Raw genomic sequence first — 24,044 nt, forward strand, 5'->3', positions numbered from 1 at the left:
CAAAAAAATCAACTTATGAGAGTTTTCTCATTCTACTTTTCTCAGTTCCTCATTTTGAAATTCTATTGCACCCTTTCCGGGGTTCAAAACTCACTCACCAAACTTCGATACTTCCCCGGAAGGTTTTTTGAAGTTCTTCCAAGCGATAAATGTGATCCAGCCAGGGAATCAATTGACTTGATATGATGGGATTGGTGGCGGGCACATACTGAGTCACTTCCAACACCAATGTCTGTAGAAAACAACAACATAGTTAGTCATACAGAACAACAGTGTCCAAGTGACCACCTTAGATGTTTTGTCTTTTTCCCAGTTTTGCAATCCAAGAAGAGAAAATAGTCTGATTAATCTTTGGATCTGATCCTGAACAGATGGCTTTGTGACAAGAATATTGACTCTCACTTATGACGCTTCTACTGAAAGTAATGTAGCCCCACCACGTAGATCATATTGATCTGTGCCCCTACAATGGAATTCAACATCTTGCCCCTCTCCATCAGTGCATCATGGGCTGTAAAACATTGTCTAAAACTGCAACAACTCACCTTGTTATTTGGCACCTTCCCCGCATACTCCACTGCCAAAAGACAAAAGCAGCAATGTCAAGGGGCACCACTACCTCCATATTTTCCTCCCACTGGGACTAGTATCATTATTTCATCATCATCAATGCCAATTCAAGATCCTGCAAGCTGCTACTTAACAACACCAGCCCAAAGGCTTCAGCAGTGCAGGAAGATTCAGACTGACCCCTGGGGACAGGTAATATCATAGCTCCTTGCAAGTGGGGTCGCAGGTAGATAGGACAGTGAAGACGACATTTGGTATGCTTTCCTTCATTGGTCAGAGTATTGAGTACAGGAGTTGGGAGGTCATTTTGCGGCTGTACAGGACATTGGTTAGGCCACTGTTGGAATATTGCGTGCAATTTTGGTCTCCTTCCTATCGGAATGATGTAGTGAAACTTGAAAGGGTTCAGAAAAGATTTACAAGGGTGTTGCCAGGGTTGGATGATTTGAGCTATAGTGAGAGGCTGAGCAGGCTGGGGCTGTTTTCCCTGCCGCGTCGGAGGCTGAGGGGTGACCTTATAGAGGTTGACAAAATTATGAGGAGCATAGATAGGGTAAATACACAAAGTCTTTTCCCTGGGGTCGGGGAGTCCAGAACTAGAGGGCATAGGTTTTGGGTGAGAGGGGAAAGATATAAAAGAGACCTAAGGGACAACGTTTTAACACAGAGAGAGGCACATGTATGGAATGAGCCGCCAGAGGAAGTTGTGAAGGCTGGTTCAATTGCAACATTTAAAAGACATCTGGATGGGTATATGAATAGGACAGGTTTAGAGGGATATGGGCCAGGTGCTGGCAAGTGGGACCATGCTATCTGTTCGGCATGAACGGGTTGGACCGAAGGGTCTGTTTCTATCCTGTACATCTCTAGGAGTCTAAGTGAGGCTTTCCCAGAATCTCCCCTTTCCCTGGAAGGAATGCTAAAAATCTCCAAGCTACCTTTGATTGTCCATTGAGATTCGGTCGAGCAAAATGAATAATTCTATCTGGGAAGCAAGGACCATGTAGCAAAGATCGTTTTGCCATGGGGAGAGGGGTAGTAGGGTGGGTTGAGGAGAGTGTGTTGAGTAGGTGTGAGATGGGGCTAAGTAGGATATTAAGTTCCTGTGAGATAGAATATGAGGTTGGGGACCACAGCAAAGTCAGGATAGGTTGGCTTGGGATGAAGACAGATTGAGATTAGAATTGGAGTAGCTGATGAGTTGGTGTGAAGATGGGTTACAAGTGAGATTGGATTGGGATAGAGATGGATTGGGGTTAGTGTTGGAGGGATTGAGGGATTGAGTGGAGACAGGGTTATCTCCTTGAAATGGTATGTGGAGACAGTGAAAGACCTATACAGTTCGTAGGAGACCCCAACACAGAAAAAAACATTGCAGAATAAATTGATGTAATGAGCATTGGGATCAAGCACAATGTCAACCAGAATTCTACAACCAGATTTCACATTACCATGGCTGCTAACTGGGCAACAATTATTTCTGCTATTTCATTGAAGTTGAGGTCAGAGTAAGGTTCCATTGCACTCTAACTCCTGACTTGTGCACAGGACATAGAACAGCACAGAACAGGCCCTTTGGCCCACAAAGTTGTGCCGAGGTTTAATCCTACAGTAATCCTCACTGCTACCCATATGCAGGTCCAGCAGTCGCTTAAATGTCCCCAAAGACTTTGCTTCCACCACAGCTGGCAACACATTCCATGCATTCACAACCCTCTGCGTAAAGGTCCTACCTCTGACATCTCCTTTATACTTTCCTCCTAATATCATAAAACTATGACCCCTCGTACCAGTCAATCCTGCCCTGGGGAAAAGTCTCTGGCTATTGACTCTATCCATTCCTCTCATTATTGTGTACTCCTCTCTTCCTCCTCTCCAGAGAGAAAAGTCCGAACCTATTCAACCTTTCTTCATAAGGCAAGCACTCCAATCCAGGCAGCATCCCGGTAAACCTTCTTTGCACCCTCTCCAAAGCCTCTATATCTTTCCTATTGTAGGGCGACCAGAACTGGACACAATATTCCAAGTGTGGTCTCACCAGGGACTTGTAGAGCTGTAGCAAAACCGCGTGGCTCTGATACCCCTGTTAATGAAAGCCAAAATATCACACGCTTTCTTAACAATCCCATCCACTTGGGTGGCAACTTTGAGGAATCTATATACTTTCACACCCAGATCCCACTGTTCCTCCAAACTATCAAGAATCCTGTCTTTAATCCTATATTCAACATTCAAGTTCGATCTTCCAAAATGCATCACTTCGCATTTATCTAGTTGAACTCTATCTGCCATTTCTCAGCCCAGCTCTGCATCCTGTCTATGTTGCGCTGCAGCCTGTAATAGCCCTCGATACTATTGGTGACACCTCCAACTTTGTGTCATCTGCAAATTTACTAAACCACCTCTCAACCTCCTCAGCCAAGTCACTTATAAAAATTACAAAGAGCAGAGGCCCAAGAACAGAGCCCTGCGGGACCCCACTCAACGCTGACCTCCAGGCAGAATACTTTGCATCTACAACCTCTCTCTTCCTTCTGTCAGCCAACCAATTCTGAATCCAGACAGCCAAATCTCCCTGTATCCCATACGTCCTGACTTTATGAATGAGCCTACTATGGGGAACCTTATCAAATGCCTTGCTGAAGTCCACATACACCACATCCACTGCTCGACCTTCATTGACCTGTCTTGTCACCTCCTCAAAGAACTCAAGATTTGTGAGGCATGACCTGCCCCTCACAAAGCCATGCTGACTGCCTTTAATCACGCTATGCTTTGCCAAATAGTCATAGATCTTATCACTCAGAAGTTCCAAAACCTTGCTGACCACAGACGTAAGACTGACTGGTCTGTAATTGCCAGGGATTTCCCTATTACCCTGCTTGAAAAGTGGAACATTCACCTCCTTCCAATCCCCCGGTACGGCCTCGTGGAGAGTGAGGAGGCAAAGATCTTCGCCAGCGGCTTAGCAACCTCCTTTCTCGCTTCCCAGAGGAGCCTAAGATAAATCTGGTCTGGCCATGGCGACTTATCAATCTTAATGTTTCCTAAAATTTCCAGCACATCAATTTCATCACGCCTGTATCCCAGCTCCTCAACAAGGATTATTCACAACAAGGTCCCTTTCCTTAGAGAAAACTGAAGCAAAATACTCATTTATGGCTTCTCCTATCTGCTCAGACTCCACGCACAAGTTCCCTACACTATCTCTGATCGGCCCTAACTTCTCACTGATTATTCTCTTATTTCTCACGCATGAGTAAAATAGGGTTCTCCCTGACCCTATTTGCCAAGCCTTTCTCGTGTCCCCTCCTGGCTCTCCTCAATCCATTTCTGAGCTCCTTTCTAGCAAGCCTGTAACCCTCTGAAGCTGTGCTCGATCCTTGCTTCCTCCACCTTACGTAAGCTGCCTGTTTTCTTTTAACGAGAAGCTCCTCCGTTCTCGTCATCCAAGGTTCCTTAATCTTATCCCTTCTTACCTGTCTCAGAGGAATAAATGCGTGCATCATTCACAACAACTGCTCCTCAAACAGTCTCCACATTTCATAAGGGCTATATTCAGGACCATTTTATTTTTTGACAGTACTCCAATCTCACATGCTATCCAATGCTGAGAACATCAATCACCAAAAGCATTGACTTCTTGCACCAAAGGAGGTACTTTCATTCTGTAAAAACTTTGGAAAAAGCCATCTCTGTCCCTGCCTCAAAACGCACCTGCTAACTCTTATTCAAGCTTTGGCTCCTTTTATTCATTTTTGGCCAGTCTCCCACATTGAAGCCGATGTAAACTTGAGCACATCCAAACCCCTGCTGCCCATTCCCTAGTTTACACCAACTCCTGTACATTTGGGCGCATGATGGCTCAGTGATTAGCAGTGCCAGAGATCTAGTGCAATTCCAGCCTCAGGCAACTGTGTAGTTTGCACATTCTCACAATATCTGCGTGGGTGCTCCGGCTTCCTCCCGATGTCCAACAATTCCTGAAGAAGGGCTCATGCCCGAAATGTCGATTCTCCTGCTCCTTGGATGCTGTCTGACCTGCTGCGCTTTTCCAGCAACACATTTTCAGCTCTGATCTCCAGCATCTGCAGTCCTTACTTTCTCCTAGATGTCCAACGATATACAGGTTAGTTGGACTGGCCATGCTAAATTGCCCATGGTGCCCAAGGATGTGCAGGCTAGGTAGAAATGCAGGTTTACATGGATGGGGGGGGGGTGGGAAGTGGGTCTGGGTGGGATGCTCTTCAGAGGATAGGTGTAATATCAATGGGCTGAGTGGTATGCTTCCACAATGTAGAGATTCTATCATCCACGTGCTCACTCAGATGTAATGGCCTCTGGCCATGCAGCTCCTTCTGCATGTATTTAAATTCCCTCATGACCTCACTCACCTCTCCCTATTCACTATAACCTGCTCCAGCCATACACTTTTCTGGGATCTTGACAGTCCTCCAATTTGGGATCCCCTGTCCATCCTCGACTGTTAACACTCCACTCATGACGGCCATGTCTGCAACTGTCTAGTCCCTAAACTCTGGAATTCCCTATGGGCCTGCCTCCCTCCCTCCCTCCCTCCCCCACCCCACCCCATCCCACCCCCACCCCCACCATTGGGACACTCTTTAAAACTTTGGCAAAGTTGTTAGAAGTTTGCCCTCTTGTCTCACGTGGATGGGTGTTGAAGTTTGTTGCTAATTAACACTGTGAAAGTTATTTTATAAATGATCAGTATTAGCTAATCTCCTAAATTGCATTGTACACACTTCACCCCTACACCTCTACACAAAACAAATGATTCGGAGCCAACGAGATTATACTGAGTGTCTGATATGAATCGAAAATCCCTTCCCCCACAGTCAGTGCAGGAGTTGGCTTGAACAGCTGGCCCTCACACACACTGATTTCAAATTGCCGATTTTGTCAGCAAAACAAAATGTGTGATGCTGTGTTTCTTGTAAATCTTGATGTAGCTGTTTTGGTCTCAGGTTGCCATGGTGACAGGTAGTCAGACAAAATCTGCAATTTAACGGAGCTGGGTCCACATCTGAATGCCAGTCAGTCCCGAAAGGGTGAGGCTAAGTGAAAATTGAGGATGGGAAGGGAGGAAATGAGAAAGCCTCATTTGCCTGCAACCTACCTGCAGGGAGCTCGTTCATTAACTCTGTCAAGCTCTTCTTACCCATACATGTCAAGACCAATATGCAACACCGTGCCCTGCATTTTTCCAATTCCAGCCTAAAACTGACCCAGCATGAAAATGCTTATGAATGGTTTAATTCATCCGGCAACAAAACAAAAAATCTGTGTATAGTCAGGGCAGAGGAAAATGAGGAGGCCAGTTCAAACCTGTTCAGTCATTTAATTAGGTCACAATTGATTTACAGCTTTAACTCACATCTACCCACCAATGCCATAATATCTGTTGTCAACAATCCCATCTGTTAATCTTAATATTGATACCATACATTAATCAATTCCAATACCGAACAACCCAGATGGCCTCCTTCTTCAAAGACTGCAATTTCCCCTCAGACATGGTTGACGATGCTCTCCATCGCATCTCCTCCACTTCCCGCTCCTCCGCCCTTGAACCTTGCTCCACCAATCGCCACCAGGACAGAACCCCACTGGTCCTCACCTACAACCCCACCAACCTCCAAATGCATCGCATCATCCTTCGTCATTTCAGCCACCTCCAAATGGACCCCACCACCAGGGATATCTTTCCCTCCCCTCCCCTATCAGCATTCCAGAAAGACCATTCCCTCCGTGGCTCCCTCGTCAGGTCCACACCCCCCACCAACCCAACCTCCACTCCCAGCACCATCCCCTGCAACCGCAAGAAATGCAAAACTTGTGCCCACATCTCCCCCCTCACTTCCCTCCAAGGCCCCAAGGGATCCTTTTATATCCATCAAAAATTCACCTGCACCTCCACATACATTATTTACTGCATCCACTGCACCTGATGTGGCCTCCTCTACATTGAGGAGTCAGGATGCCTACTTGCGGAACGTTTCAGAGAACACCTCTGGGACACCCATACCACCCAACCCAACCACCCCGTGGCTGAACACTTTAACTCCTCCTCCCACTCCGCCAAGAACATGCAGGTCCTTGGCCTCCTCCAACATCAGATCACGGCAACACGACGCCTGGAGGAAGAGCGCCTCATCTTCCGCTCAGGAACCCTCCAACCACAAGGGATGAATGCAGATTTCTCCACCCTCCTCATTTCCCCTCCCCCCACCTTATCTCAGTCCCAACCCTCAGACTCAGCACCGCCTTCTTGACCTGCAATCTTCTTCCTGACCTCTCCGCCCCCACCCCCTCTCTGGCCTATCACCCTCACCTTAACTTCCTTCCACCTATCGCATTCCCAACACCCCTCCCCCAAGTCCCTCCATACCTGTTATCTTAGCCTGCTTGGCACACCTTCCTCATTCCTGAAGAAGGGCTTATGCCCAAAACGCCGATTCTCCTGCTCCTTGGATGCTTCCTGACCTGCTGCGCTTTTCCAGCAACACATTTTTCAGCACCATACATTAATCCACATCCTCATCAGCTATTTGGGAAGAGAGTTTCAGAGTTCCATTACCCTTTTGGTGAAGAAGTGCTTCCTGTCATCACCCTATCTCTAAGTTTAAGGTTACGCTCTCTTGTCCTAGACTTTCCCAGTAAAGGCAATCATTTCAGAATGGGCCAAAACCTTTTGCTCCTTCATGACCCCAGTTTATTCGTGAAAAAACTTGCTTCATCGGAACAATGCGCATTCATTTTAACTGAACAAAGTAAGTATTTTTTCTTAGTTACATAAGAATTAGGAGTAGTTGGTAATTTAGCCCCTTGAGCCTGTTCCACCATTTGATACGATCATGGCTGATTTCATCTTGGCCTCAACTCCATTCTCCTGCCTGTTCCCCTAATTGGTGATTATTTTCTCACTCCAATTTCCATCCTCTCAAGAAGACAGTGCCAACACGGTGGATACCTAGCTATTGAATACCAAGAGTGAGGAGGTCACAAACAAAAACAGAAATCGCTAGAAAATCTCAGCCGGCCTGGCAGCATCAGTGGAGAGAAACCAACGTGAACTTTTCAGGTCCAGCGACCTTTCCTCTGAACGGCAGTGTGATTTTCCAGCAACTTCTGTTCTTTATTACTGTTTCAGATTTCCAGCATCTGCAATTCTTTTGTTTTTTTTTGTTTCTTAAGGAGGTCATGATGGGGATGGACATAACACCAGTTAGGATACAGCTGGAGTACTGTGTGTGGTTCTTGTCTCCACAATTCTCCACTGAGGAAGGATATAATTGCACTGTAGACAGAGCAGTGAAGATTCACTGAGCTTGGAGCATTTCATCTATAAAGAGAAGCTAGGTTGGCTGGGGTTGTTTCCCTTAGAGCAGGGAAGCCTGAGTGAGGTTTGGATTGAGGTCGACAAAATTATGAGGGATGCTGACAGGGTAGATAGGATGAAAATTTTCATTTAGTGGTCAAGGCATGAGAGGAGATTTAAGAGGGAAAAAAAGGTTTCACCCAGAGGGTGGTGAAAATCTGAAACTCATTGCTTACAGTGGGTGGCAGGGGCAGGAAGCATCACTCCATTTGAAATACTTAAATGAATACCTATAATACCACAGCATCAAAAGCTATGGGCCAAATGCTGGAAAATGGCATTCAAGTAGATTAGATTAGATTCCCGGCAGTGTGGAAACAGGCCCTTCAGTCCAACAGGTCCACACTGACCCTCCAAAGAGTAACCCACCAGACCCATTCCCTTTGACTAATACACTTAACACTATGGGCGATTTAGCATGGCCAAATCGCCTGACCTACACATCTTTGGACTGTGGGTCCTCAGAACATTACCTGGATCTCTGGATTACCAGCCCAGTGATAATACCATTAGGCCATCTCCTCCCCATAGGTAGATGCCTGATTGCCAGCTCAGACACAAAGGGCTGAAGGCTCTCTTTCCGTGCAGTAACATTCTATCACTCTCAAATGATGACATCTGTGAACCTGCCACAGACTCATGGAAAAATACTAAGATCCTTACTGCCCAGAGTGCTTGGTCATTCAACTTCAAAGACCATAGATGTTCCTGTACATAATAAGCACAAAGGAAGAAGCGGACTTGCATTTACAGAGCTGTTCCTCACATTCTCAGGATGATATAAAATGTTTAGTGGCCAATAAATCAGTTTGTATATCTTCACAGTTACATAAGTAAACAATCTATTTATAGCATGATTCTAAACGACTGGCCAACTAGTCTCTGTTTGGACTGGTTGCTGAAGAGATAAATAACTAAGGAGGAAACTATTCCTTTTTTGAGTACTATGTCACTACTCCAGTGTGCTGGAAATCAAGTTCCACTATGAAACATCACCTCAGAAGTTAATATTAAAAAAAGAACTTACCAAAAATCCCAATTTGTCTCTGATTGATTGCCAACGAGGTTAAAAGCAAACCTTACCAGAGTCTTCAATAATAATAAAAATTCAATTTATTGTAACTTTTAATGTTACCAAACACAGTAAAAGAACAAGATTCCTAATTTATGTTTCATAAACTTTACCCCTTTTAAAATTCCCGCATGCACACAGACACACAAGAAAAATGAACAGATAAAACAAATCTCATGAGAAGAGAGGAAAAAAAAAGTCAGGGAATTTAACTCTGTATGAGCACCCCAAACCAAAAAAACTAGATGGGTTGCTTACACAATCTTTTCAATTCCTTGATGAAGCCTCGATGTAACCTCTATCATGATGATCAGTTCACTGTTTTCTTGGTTCAACCTGGGTTCTTTCTGGTTGCCTTTGGGTTTTACAATTATTTCTTTCGTATCTATGAATGTAATGTTTTTGCCGTTTCAATGGAAATTTAGTGAGAGCAAATTTACAGAGAAAGGCGAGACAGAAAGATTGATACAGCCAGCCTCTGCAAGGCCACCTGCTTCTCCATTTCACTCCCCTCATAGATTCGATGTTAAACTGCAACCTGACCACTCAGAAGGTTTTTGCTATGTTAAACTTTCCAAATATTATTACCCATTAAATAAAATTTCTGAAGAAATCAGAGATGGAGTTGACTCATAGTGAATATTAAATAGAAACAGCAGGAGGAGAATCTCTGCAATAGAGGGAGTACAGTTCCCTTCGTTGTAATTTCTGCTTCATTTTCATTTAATTAGAATCAGCCACAAAACTACAAAACTCAAGAGCAAGCATGCAGCCTTGGTTCGACTGCAGATGAGGAGTCAGTGAGACAAATTCATTGTGATTCTGATTTGTTGCTGATTTATCTTCTTGGGACCTCTATGAATCAGCAATGTCACAACTGGAGAAGCGTCACAAAACATTCTAGTTATTTCTCATATCCAACTCCAATTAATTAGATTAGATTAGGTTACTTACAGTGTGGAAACAGGCCCTTCGGCCCAACAAATCCACACCGACCCTCCGAAGAGCAACCCACCCAGACCCATTCCCCTACATTTACCTCTTCGCCTAACACTACACGCAATTTAGCATGGCCAATTCACCTGACCCGCACATCTTTGGACTGTGGGAGGAAACTGGAGCACCCGGCGGAAACCCACGCAAACACGGGGAGAATGTGCAAACTCCACACAGACAGTTACCCAGGTCTCTGGCACTGTGAGGCAGCAGTGCAAACTACTGTGCCACCATGTCGCCCCATATTGTATTGTATTAAAACAAAGTTAAAAATCACACAACACCAGGTTATAGTCCAACAGGTTTAATTGGAAGCACATTTGCTTTCGGAGCGACGCTCCTTCATCAGGTGTTTGTAGAGGGCTCGATTGTGGAGCCCTCCACAATCACCTGATGAAGGAGCATCACCCCGAAAGCTAGTGTACTACCAATTAAACCTGTTGGACTATAACCTGGTGTTGTGTGATTTTTAATTTTGTACACCCCAGTCCAACACCGGCATCTCCAAATCATGTATTAAAACAGTAAGACACAGTAAGACCAGGGACCATCCCATTCAGGAAAACACAGTGGTACAGATCTTGAAACAATAGGTCCAATATCACTCCCAAGCATGCTCCCACCACACGTCATGTCTCAAATTACTCATGCACTGGAGCCTTAAGTATTATCTTTTGGGAGAAATCTCTCTAATTTGCATTTAAATTAATCAACTCTAACTGTTTCCACTGTCTCCTGAGTGAATCTGACTACAGGTTCTCCCACATGCTAAAATAATGTTTTCACGTATTAATATTGAAATAACTCCTTCAAGGCTAAAATGGATAATCTGTTCTGCCTCCTGGACACAGAAAAGGTAATGCAAATCCAGAACTCTTTCCCCCAAAAAATGCTGCTGAAGCTGCGCATGAAATGAAAACTTTCCAAACTGAAACTGATAGATGTTTATTCAGCAAACATACTAAAATTTCACAATCCAAGGTGGATAGGTGGAATCAAGCATGATCCAAATGAACATCAGAACAGACTGGAGACGCTCAATGGCTTTTTCCTCTTCCTATGTTGCCAGCAATGTTGGTATTAGATAGAATCATAGAGATGTACAGCATGGAAACAGACCCTTCACTCTAACCTGTCCATGCCGACCAGATATCCCAACCCAATCTAGTCCCACCTGCCAGCATTCAGCCCATACCCCTCCAAACCCTTCCTATTCATATACCCATCCAAATGCCTCTTAAATGTTGCAATTGTACCTGCCTCCACTACTTCTTCTGGCAGCTCATTCCATACACGTACCACACTCTGCGTGAAAAAGTTGCCCCTTAGATCTCTTTTATATCTTTCCCCTCTCTCCCTAAACCTATGCCCTCTAATTCTGGACTCCCCAACCCCAGGGAAAAGAGTTTGCAAATTTACCCTATCCATGCCCCTCATAATTTTGTAAACCTCTATAAGGTCACCCCTCAGCCTCCGATGCTCTTGGGAAAACAGCCCCAGCCTGTTCAGCCTCTCCCCATAGCTCAAATCCTCCAACCTTAGCAACATCCTTGTAAATCTTTTCTGAACCCTTTTAACATCTTTCCGATAGGAAGGAGACCAAAATTGCATGCAATATTCCAAAAGTGGCCTAACCAATGTCCTGTACAGCCGCAACATGACCTCCCAACTCCTGTACTCAATACTCTGACCAATAAAGGAAAGCATACCAAACACCTTCTTCACTATCCTATCTACCTGCGACTCCACTTTCAAGGAGCTATGAACCTGCACTCCAACGTCTCTTTGCTCAGCAACACTCCCTAGGACCTTACCATTAAGTGTATAAGTCCTGCTAAGATTTGCTTTCCCAAAATGCAGCACCTCGCATTTATCTGAATTAAACTCCATCTGCCACTTCTCAGCCCAGTGGCCATCTGATCAAGATCCTGTTGTAACTTGAGGTAACCCTCTTCGCTGTCCACTACACCTCCAATTTTGGCATAATCTGCAAACTTACTAACTACACCTCTTATGTTCGCATCCAAATCATTTATGTCACTGACAAAATGTAGAGGACCCAACACTGATCCTTGTGGCACTCCACTGGTCACAGGCCTCCACCACCACCCTCTGTCTTCTCCCTTTGAGCCAGTTCTATATCCAAATGGCTAGTTCTCCTTGTATTCCATGAGATCTAACCTTGCTAATCAGTCTCCCATGGGGAAACTTGTCGAACGCCTTACTGAAGTCCATGTAGATCATATCTACTGCTCTGCCCTCATCAATCTTCTTTGTTACTTCTTCAAAAAACTCAATCAAGTTTGTGAGACATGATTTCCCACACACAAAGCCAAATTGACTATCCCTGATCAGTCCTTGCCTTTCCAAATACATGTACATCCTGTCCCTCAGGATTCCCTCCAACAACTTGACCACCACCAACGTCAGGCTCACTGGTCTGTAGTTCTCATGGCTTGTCCATACCGCCCTTCTTAAACAGTGGCACCACGTTAGCCAACCTCCAGTCTTCCGACACCTCACCAGTGACTATCGATAATACAAATATCTCAGCAAGAGGCCCAGCAATCACCTCTCTAGCTTCCCACACCTGATCAGGTCTTGGGGATTTATCCACCTTTACCCGTTTCAAGACATTCAGCACTTCCCCCTCAGTAATCGGGACATTTTGCAAGATATCACCATCTATTTCCCTACAGTCTATATCTTCCATATCCTTTTCCACAGTAAATACTGATGCAAAATATTCATTCGGTATCTCCCCTATCTCCTGCAGCTCCACACAAAGGCCGCCTTGCTGAGCTTTGAGGGGCCCTATTCTCTCCCTAGTTACTCTTTTGTTCTTAATGTATTTGTAAAAACCGTTTGGATTCTCCTGAATTCAATGTGCCAAAGCTACCTCATATCCCCTTTTTGCCTGCCTGATTTCCTTCTTAAGTAAATTCCTACTGCCTTTATACTCTTCCGAGGATTCACTCGATCTATCCTGTCTGTACCTGATATATGCTTCCTTTTTCTTAACCAAACCCTCAATTTCTTTTGTCATCTACATTTTCTACACCTACCAGTCTCATTTCTGAAGACTTCTCATTTTACAACCGTCCCTTTACCCATGAACATCTGCCCACAATCAGGTTTTGAAATTTCTTGCCTGATACTGTCAAAATTGCCCTTCCTCCAATTTAGAACTTCAACTTTTAGATCTGGTCTATCCTTTTCCATCACTGGCCCCAAAGTGCTCCCCCAATGACATCTCAGTCACCTACCCTGCCTTATGTCCCAAGATTTGCACCTTCTCGAGTAGGTACATCCACATGGCACAATGGTTAGCATTGCTGCCTCACAGCGCCAGAGACCTGGGTTCAATTCCCGGGGAGTTTGCACATTCTCCCCGTGTCTGTGTGGGTTTCCTCCGGGTGCTCTGGTTTCCTCCCACAGTCCAAAGGCAGGTTAGGTGAATTGGCCATACTAAAATTGCCCATAGTGTTAGGTGAAGGGGTTAAAGTAGGGGAATGGATCTGGGCAGGTTGCTCTTCGGAGGTCAGTGTGGACTTGTTGGGCCGACGGGCCTGTTTCCGCACTAAGTAATCTAATCTAATATTGAATCAAAAAATCTTCTTGTATACACTTAAATAATTCCTCTCCACCTAAACCCTTAACACTAGGGTAGTCAGTCTATATTTGCTAAGTTAAAATCCCCTATCATAACCACCCTATTATTCTTACAAATTTGGTTTTCAATTTCCCGCTGATTATTCAGGGTCCATAATGCAATCCCAATAAGGTGATCATCCCTTTCTTATTTCTCAGTTCCACCCAAGTAACTTCCCCAGATGCATTTCCGGGAATATCCTCCCTCAGTCCAGCTGTAATGCTATCTCTTATCAAAAATGCTACTCCCCCTCTTCTCTTGCCTCCCTTTCTGTCCTTCCTGCCACATTTGTATCCTGGAATATTAAGCTGCCAGTCCTGTCCATCCCTGAGCCACAGTTCTGTAATTGCTATGATAACCCGGTCCCATGTTCCTAACCATGCCCCGAGTTCATCTGCCTTCCCTGTTGTTAGGCCTCTTGCGTTGAAATAAATGCAGTTTAATTTATCAGTCCTTCGTTGTTCTCTGCTTTGTCCCTGCCTGCGCTGACTGTTTGACTCACTTCTTTTCTCAACTATACCAGTCTCAGATTGATCTCTTTCCTCACTATCTCCCTGGGTCGCATTGCCCCACCTTACTAGTTTAAAGACTCCCCAACATATCTAGCAAATCTCCCTGCCAGTATATTAGTCCCCTTCCAATTCAGGTACAATCTGTCCTTCTTGTACAGGTCACGTCTACCCCAGAAGAGATTTCAATGATCCAAAATGTGAATCCTTCTCCCATATACCAACTCCTCAGCCATGCATTCACCTGCTCCAACCTCCTATTCTTACCCTCACTCTTGAGGACCTCCTTTTTAAATTCCTGCCTAATTCTATATTGTCCCTTCAGAATCTCATCCTGTTCCCTTCTGAAGTCGTTGGTTCCAATGCGTACAATGACCCCATTCCCCCTTGAGAACATTCTGCACCTTCTGAGGATCCATCACCCCCTACATTTTCCAAAACAGCATACTTTTGAAATGGGGATAGCCACAAAAGACTCCTGCATTACCTGCCTATCTCTCTTACCTATCCTGGTGTTAACCCTTCTATGTGACTATATCTGCAAATTTTTTCCCCTTCCTATATCCTTTAGGGAAGGAGACTGCCATCCGTACCTGGTCAGATTTACATGTAATTCCAAACCCACAGCCATGTGGCTTACTCTTAACTGCTCTCTGGGCAATTAAGGATGGGCAATAGATGCTGGTCTTGCCAGTGACACCCTCATCCATGAATGAATCAAAATCAGAATCAGAGTAAGCATTCCCTGCAGGTACCTCAGATGAGAGCTTTTGCTTAAAATAAACTCCTAGGGGTTTTTAAATAAGCTACCTGAAAGTGCAAAGGAAGTAATTTTCAAAAGGAAAAGGGTAAATATCAGAAAGGGAATAATTTGTAAGGCTATGGGGAAATATTATTCTGGAGTAGAATGGTGCTGGAAAAGCACAGCAGCTCAGACAGCACCACGCTACTCCAGAATCTAGTTTCCAGCATCTGCAGTCATTGTTTTTACCTATGGGGAAATATCATGAAGGCAGAATTAATTGCGACAACACTAAGGTAGAACTTTACTTCATGTTTGAAATTGAGGTAGTTCAATCTGAAACAAGGTTATTACACATGAATAACATGATTTAAGAAGGTATGTGGTACAAAGAAGCTCTTGTAGAGAGCCAGCAAAGACATGACTGGTCAAATTGTCTCCATCTATGCTGAACATGCCTTGGACAAAACACAAGCTATAAAACTGAGATCTGTTTCTTGATCTAAACAGGAAAAAATAATTTGCGGTCATTTGTTCAGAATTGACTTACGAAGTGCGATCACCACAAATTCCTGTACTGAAAAAAATGTGCACATAAAGACAACTGAAGATGGACAGAGAGCAGAGAAAGGATCAGGTGTTCATTCAACATTCATATTTCATATTTCATACAGCATCTCGCACTCAATAAAGTGATGTCATTTCAGGGACAAGAGACAAGAGGTAATTAGAAGCTGGAACTTTCTTCCCAAAATGTAGATGGGCAATAGCTAAAATTTGAAAAGCATAGATCAACGGATTTTTATAGTAAGGGAATGAAGGTGCTACTTATCCCTGACTTTGATGGCTATGTTTTTCGCTCCCTCGGCCCTAAGATCTGAAATTCCCTCCTTAAATTCTCCTGATGCTTTACTCTCATCCCTCCTTTCAGCTGGTCTTTAACCAACCTTTAGATCAGCTGTTCTATTATCATCTGATTTGGCTCAGTATCAAAATTTTGTTTGGTCATCCTCCTCTGAAGCACCTTATGATATTTCATTATGTTAAAGAACAAGTTGTTATTGTTGCGAAAGTACATTAGTCCTGATCTGATTAAACAGGCTCAAGGCTCTGAGTGGCCTTAGCCTGGCCATTCTACTTGCATATTCTCAAAATCATCAATGTCAAGGTTGAAATCCTAGACATCAAATGTGATAGGATACAGCCCACTATACTCACTGTCAGATCTGTGTCTTAGATCCACCTTCAATATAGCACATTCCAATTTTTTTAAAATCATTTCAACTTCACATTAGCCAGGCCAGCAACTTTACCAAATCACAGACTTAAGTTAATGGCTATTATAAATGCAATTGAACAGAACTTTTAAACTTAGAGTTAAGAAACAGACTCTGCACTGAAACCATTTTCATCATGGCTCTTAATGAAGACATCAATGCAGAATATCCAAATTACAAATTTATCAATTAAACTACGCAATTTCCCCTTTACCAATCCACAATTGGAAACAATCCAAAAATGTAAATCAATTCCAAAGTGGATTCAGTTTTACTGGGAGCTGAAACCCGAGCACCTCTCTGCAAGGGGAAAAAACAGGAGGACAAGTCACCTTATGGTACACTATTACAGTGCTGGCCTGCTTATCCATCTCATGAAATGCTGGACACTGTTAATTTGTCCAGAGTCATTGCCAATGGAGATCTGATCCACCAGGAGTGCTTATTAGAAAATATAAACACAAAATACAATTGAAAACACATCAACAATTTCCAAGTGTGAGCTCTTGGAGATGCGATGTACTGCTGAGACCAATTATTGAGTTGGTCCTTTCATATCCTTTCTACTGCGTGTTACTGTTTAATGAAAACAAGGTCAGGCGGCCATTCAGTTCATCCAGCCTGTTTCATTATACAATAAATGGTGGCAGATCAGAATCTTAATTTACTCACTTTGGCATCTTAATCACTCATACCCTTGCAACATCAATACTGATACTTTCACTTGGTTTACAACCATTTCATCCTTCTACAGTCCTCGATTGATTTTTCAGAAAGAGTTTTAGATTTCCACTCCTGCTCGTGTGAAGAATCATTTCCTGATATCATTCCTGAACAGCCTCACCCTAATTTGAAGGTTATGCCCTTGCTATGGACTCTCTAAAAATAGTTTTTTTCAACCTAAACTGTCAATCCTCCCCTCACATTAAGCACCTCCACTAAATCACACCTTAATCTTCTCCTCAAAAGAATACAAACCTGATCTATGAAAGTTGTCCTCATAATTTCAAATTCTCAGTGGTGAATCTGCACTCAGTTCATTGGCACTTGCCTGATAGCACTGGTGGATTGTGATATTGCTGCACGATAAAAGGGTCAGTACTGTGGGAGCTCTGTTTTGTCATAGGGTCAGTACTGAGGAAGAGTCACACTTGTCTGAGGGTCAGCGCCAGGGGTGTTGCACCATTGTGCCACTGATGGTGCCATGTTCCATTCAGAAGTTAACCAAAGCCCCGCCAACCCTATCAGCTGGATGTAAAAACTGTCAGTATTCAGAAAACAGCAAAGGAGTTTTCCCCAATGCTTCAGTCAATAGTTATTCTTCAATTAACATCAGAACAGATTATCACTTTGCTGTACACAGAACCCTGTGTGCAAACTGGTTGCTGTGCTTCCAACATTACACAGTGATTACACTTCGAAAGTGCTTCATTGCCTTAAAAGATGCATTAGAACATCCTTAGGTTATGAAAAAGGTGCCATAGAAATGCAAGTCTTTCATTCTATCCAAATTATTTATTTATTAGGGGGAGTTGCTGTGAAGTTTCATTGTAACCCTGAAGGTCATCAAATAGAATGCTAGGTTATCTATTTAACCATACAACCCATAATACTTACATTGTTGCCTATAAGTGATATATTTTGAACACCATCCGAAACATTTCAATCAGGCTTTTGTTCCATCACTGTTACCAAGCTTTTAGCCTGTTTAATACTGAATAGCAATAGATTGCATTTATATAACCCCGTTAACATTATTAAACCTGCTTGGCATGTTTTGCAAAGGCAAGAGGAAAAGCAGAATAGGCAAAGGGCAATAAAAGCTTGGTCTTGAAACTGAGTTTAATAAAGATCGTCAATATACCAAAAGACATTCACAACATAAAATGCATGGAGTAGGTGAAGTTCAGCTTGAACTATGGACTAACTCAGAGGTTATGAGTATGAGTTAACCTTGAGCAAGAACAATGATGCTGTATTAGTACCAAACAGACTCTAACCAAAGGTACCTTGCGCTGCTTTTGAGGATGAAACCCTTTCTCAAACCTCCTCTAACATTAAAGACCCTGGAAACTCACTCTCTCTCTCACACTAGCAGCTCCCTCGTGTTCACTTGTCCCTCTCAGCTCACCATTGAATGATCAGGCTTCCCAAAAGGAGAGGAAAATAAAGAGGAGCAAGGGTTAGTGAGGGAATGTCACTGACTCATACCCAAGGGGCGAAAAGCACAACCATCAACGAGAGTTGATGAACTAAATGCCCTCACAACAGAGATCAAGTTAGTGTGGAGACTTCGACATTTGGAATGAGAGAGGTCTGGCAATTATTATATACATTGCAGGAATAATTTAATGAAATCGTGGTCCCAATTCAGAGTTTCACCACAGGCAGCACTTATCAGGAACCTGGTGCACACAGGTACAAGGCTCCATCAGGAGTGCAGGTCTACAAAATTAATCAATCGTTTCCACATTATCTATTACAATTGAACGATGAAGGTCGAAAGGTCAAAAATTCCAAATATAGAAAACTCCACATATAGCTCTGAATCTAATGTTGCTGACTGCGAGCTTCAAACTGCGAGCCTGATTCAGTGAGAGATCAACCCCTCCCGAAGGAGCCTCTTACCTGCAGTTACTTTGTTCAAAGCCACCAGTGAACTAAGAATCTTGTTGAAGTTTTGTCCTTGATAAAGGTCATTGGCATCAAAAGTCTGCAGGAAACCAAAGGAGTAGACAGTTTCAATATTTTTATTGTTAACACATTACTTCAGTCTTCAGAAAGTGGAGCTTCCAGAGGAGGGGCTGCTTAATGAATGAAAGCCAAGATTACAAGTCCCGGACATTCACAGCCAACAAGCCTTTCAATATTCAAAAAGTTCCAATATATTTTTGAATGCACCTATATCTGTGAAGACTTGTCTTCATTCCTGACAGCAGGAGAGAGCACGCACACACCCACCTTCAGTTTATCAATTAAATCAGAATCCTGTCTTTTCCACAAAGATAAGCTGCTGCCTATTTTACAGACTCAAACCATCCAAAACAAAAACCTAGACGTGGAATCACGGGATTTGTACTCCTAATCTCTAAAAGCGAGTGAGCTTTAATTGCAACGTTTTCAATCAAAGCATTTGATTTGGGTGTTGACAGGAATCTCAGTTTTAACTGAGCATGCTCCACAATTTCAGCTGCTTGGAAGATTAATTCCATTCATTGCTGCAGTTTTAAAATTCTAAATCATGAAATAAATCAATCTGCTCTACATTATAACACATTGGGGAAAATAAACTACCAGCAACTTAGAAATTGAGCTTAATTCAATTATGATCCACTGCCATTATTCTCACTAACCACATCATATTGCAACAAGAACGTACTGGTTTTAAAACAAAATAATAGTCTTTACCATACTCCGCACAGTCGGGCTGTCCACATTTCATAGCAAACCCAGTAGTGCACAAGTAAAAACTCCATTCTCTCCATAAACTTCATGATGTCAGTGCGAAGCATGGGCAGGAGGTGTCCTTCACCAAGTTGGAACTTTGAGTACTTGATGTTACATCATGTCTATCACCTGCTCACAATGTGAGATGGCACTGACACACAGTAGTTTCATACAAGAAAGAAGCCTCAATGCAGTGTTTTAATCAAGATCTTCTGAACATCATTTCAAAACTGGAGAATTCTCTCTGGTAACCAGACAAGCAATTTATATTTTGAATGAAGGATAAGTCCCAAAGTGAGCTAGTGATAAAGAGATTAGGTCAGGCCAGGCCTATGACCACTGAACTTCTTCAATGTGTGGAACCCATGCAATAGCTGTAAATATCATAAAACTTCAAAATCGGTCAATGAGAATTTGAGGCTTCAAAGGCTCAGCCAACATAGTTTCAAACTATAATGAAGTTATGACACTGTTATAGCACAGAAACATTATACGAAATACTTCTAAAAGGGCTAAAGGACTAATTAAACATCATCCAGTGTGAAACAGTGACACAATCAAACAAGGAAGTTATTCTTTATTAACAGCAAATTTTCCATCCAGCAATTCTGATAGCTGGAGAGCCACTGGTCACATAATTTTCTGAATCTCATTCTCAGGCAGATAAAGTTCTGGCACCAAGAGATTGCAGGTGGAAAATATAACCTTTCATGAACTATCCCTACAATAGGTGTTATTCTTATCAGCAGCTTTTTTATAAAAAACAAAGATTTAAAAATGGAGAATAGGAAATGGGTTGCCTGGGAAACCAAGCCAATTTGACTGATTTCTAAAAGCATTGAGATACAGAGGTAAGCACACACTGAACTATATATAGTGCAGATATTAACAGATACTTGAATTCCAGGCCCACATTATAACTTGCTCACTGGATTAGGGAAGCTTATATCAGTGGTGCTTATATCTACACATCATAAAGCCAAGAAACACAACAAGATCCCACAGACAGAAAACCGATAATGACCAGATATTTTTAGTGGCGCTATTGTTTATTGGCCGAGACATCAGGCAGTATTCCTTTGCACTTATCTGAATAGAGGACAAAGGAGGCTCAGAATGATTCTGAAAGAGGGCACAACTGGCAATGCAGCACTCCCTTGTTACTGCGTGAGAGGATAAACTTGGATTATATGCTAACATCTCTGGAATGGGACTTGAATGCCAACATCCTGATTAAGAGGGAAGGGTGTTATCCACTGGAACATAGCTGCTACCCTTTATACCCAGAGAATAGTGAGAATGCAAATTCACCAATACATGAAAGGTGAAGGAGCCTAGCCATCGAGACATTTATGGGGAAACCGGATAAAGCCAGGATAAAGGACTGCAAGGATACAGTAACTAAAGGGGTTGTGTGAAGCATAACCGATGGCAAGGACCAGTCATGCCAAATAGCCTGTTGCCATGATGTTAATATTATCTAACACTACATATCACAAGATTATTGAAAGATCTCAGTTCAAATGTCATCAATTTGATTTCTAAGGAATGCACTCATAATCTTTAATCCTAATGAATAACCCAAATCATTGTCAAAATAGTTTTCCACCCGAAAAGTTGACCTGTCATTTGAAAATCAATACACTCAGCTGGTTCCACAGAGAACAGTATAAAATAGTATTTTTTACATTGTGGACTGATTATAAATTCAGTGATGTTCCATATTTGCTTTGATTCAGTATCCTACTTTTTTTTAAATCTTCTATCCCTTTGCTGGTAAATACGGAGAATAATTTTAGCCTGTCTGCACTGGGAGATGGTCGAAGCAGATATGATTGTAAAGTTTAAGAGGCATTTGACAAGCACATTAAAGGGCAGAGAATATGGGAATCAGATCATATGCCGATAGATAGAATTAGGTTCGAGTAGTATCATGGTCAGCTTAGACATGATGGGCTGAAGTATCTGTGCCTGTGCTGTTCTATGTTCTACAGCATGGATATTTCGATCATTTAGAGCCTCTTAGGGGATTATGGTGCAGAGTGTGTGGTCAAGGGATCACAGCCATTCAATCTTGCCCCTCAAAACATTGACCCTAGATTGAGAGATGAGCAGGTAGGCCACTGAGGTTTCACTGTCAATAAACCAGCCACTCTTCATACCTGCCAGGAAAATTGTTAAATCAAGCCATTTATCTGCTGACTCGCTTAAGGGAGGTTATTCATGGACCTTTAAAGGGCATTTTTTTGTAGGCAAATCAGGCAACTTGTCCATGGATCTTCCCACCCAGAACCTAACTGCTGGGGTAGTGGGAAGGGGGCAGTGTCAACCACCCATTTATTTGCCCTTCCCAACATTGGTCTGGGCAGTTAAAGGAAGGGAAGTATTGTATCCATAGGGATAGGGTAAATAGACAAGGTCTTTTCCCTGGGGTAGGGGAGTCCAAAACTAGAGGGCATAGGTTTAGGGTGAGAGGGAAAAGATATAAAAGAGACTTAAGAGAATGAGCTGCCAGTGGAAGTGGTGCAAGCTAGTACAATTGCAATATTTAAAAGGCATCTGGATGGGTTTATGAATGGGAAAGGTTTGGAGGGTTATGGGTCGGGTGCTGGCAGGTGGGACTAGATTGGGTTGGGATATCTGGTTGGCATGGATAAGTTGGACCATCTATGAATCTATGAGAATCAAAACATTTTACAGATACTGGGACATTATTTCATCCTATGCTAGCTCTTTGAAAAAATTACCCTATTAATCCCATTCTCCCTTATTCTTTCCACATGGTCCTTAACAAATATTTAACCAAGTCTCTTCAGAATGGTATCATTGAATCTGCTCCCACCACCCATCAGAAAGTGCTTTACAGATTATCAGAGAACTTGCTTTATTAAAATTTCCACCTAACTCTGGTTCTTTTATAATTATTGTAAATCTGTGTCAAAGTTATTCATAATTTTGACCATGTCTGCTCAATGATTTTTGTTCTCAGGAAAATAATCATAGCCTCTCTACTCTCTCCAAAGAACTGAAGTTCCTTATTGCAGGTATTATTTCAGTAAATCCCCTCTGTAACTGCTCCAGTTACTTGACGACCTTTCTGAAGTGTGGTGCCAAGAATTAAGACCAAACCTGGTGGTGTATAATAGTGCAACTTAAGCTCCTTGGAGCAGTGGTCTCAAAGTAATCATATCAGAAGCATTAAAACATTGAAGTAGGTACATGAGGACCTTGGCAAAATTGGACAAATATATAAAAACATTTGTTCATGGGAGTCTTTAAAACATCGACTCAGTTTTCTCAATTTTTTAATCATTGTTCTATGGATGTTCAGCAGGATCCACTCTTCCAGTGGGGGACAGAATTGGGAATCTTTCCAGATCTCAAGCAACCATGATCTTAGCTTTCATGATAAATCAGAAAGAAAACCCTGGCTGACTCACCTACATTGTTGCCAAGCTACAGAACTTGCAGTACATGAACTAACACATCCTCCTAAAATTAGAAGGAAATGCTGAATGGAATTATAACTTGTCAACCAGGCGCAATGTGCACAGCCTGAAACCAATTATGTTAAAGAAAAGGTTTACCTTGTATTGCATTACTGACAAACAACTTTGCATGACTTTGAGGTATAAATATATTTATTTCAAAAGTTATATGTATAGAATTAAAAATTATAGAATATTGTTGGTCAATTTGTTTCAGCTCCTTTATTGTGTACAATCAAACTAAGTTACAGACCTTGTTGTTACATATTACATAATTGAGAACTCAGGCTCCTGGCATATAGCCAACGTTTATACAATGTTTAATAATTAAAAGAGTAATGGGTTTAACCATTTGTTGTGTAGATAAACATGATGATGTAAATCAGGGAAGACCACGTATTGGCAAGTTTTCATGTTGCAAATGATGCAAGACTCTTCTCACACATGCAAAACTTTACAGAGTCTAACTCATCCATGCTGATCAGATAAACTAAATTAAACTAGTCCCATTGGCCAGCATTTGGCCCATTTCCTTCGAATGGGCCAAATTCATATTCATATACCCATTCATATGCCTTTTAAATGTTGTAATTGTACCAGTCTCCACCACTTCCTCTGTCAGCTCATTTCATACACGCACCACCCTCTGTGAAAAAGTTGCCCTTTCAGTCCCTTTTAAATCTTTCTCTTCTCACTTTAAACCTATGCCCTCTAGTTTTAGACTCCACTTCCCTGGGGGAAAAAAAAGACCTTGGCTAACCATCCTAATCCATGGCTACCTTATATAAACCTTTATAAGGTCACCCCTCAGTCTCTGATGCTCCAGGGAAAATAGCCCCAGCCTATTCAGCCTCTCCCTACAGCTCACTGCATCCAAACCTAGCAACAT

The 24,044-nt window shown here is 42.6% G+C and overlaps 1 protein-coding gene across 1 annotated transcript in view; it reads right to left on the bottom strand.

Moving 5' to 3' along the window:
• The window catches only part of LOC132816363 (rho guanine nucleotide exchange factor 7-like), a 136,371-nt gene that overhangs the window by 84,207 nt on the left and 28,120 nt on the right, over positions 1-24,044 (bottom strand). Inside the window, exons 3-4 of the mRNA XM_060825825.1 lie at positions 18,849-18,933; positions 99-232 (exon numbers count right to left, since the gene is read on the bottom strand). Coding sequence (XP_060681808.1) covers positions 99-232; positions 18,849-18,933 — 219 coding nt within the window. The remainder of the gene's footprint in view (positions 1-98; positions 233-18,848; positions 18,934-24,044) is intronic.

The sequence above is a fragment of the Hemiscyllium ocellatum genome, chromosome 6 (assembly GCF_020745735.1).
Source record: "Hemiscyllium ocellatum isolate sHemOce1 chromosome 6, sHemOce1.pat.X.cur, whole genome shotgun sequence".
Lineage (NCBI taxonomy): Eukaryota > Metazoa > Chordata > Chondrichthyes > Orectolobiformes > Hemiscylliidae > Hemiscyllium > Hemiscyllium ocellatum.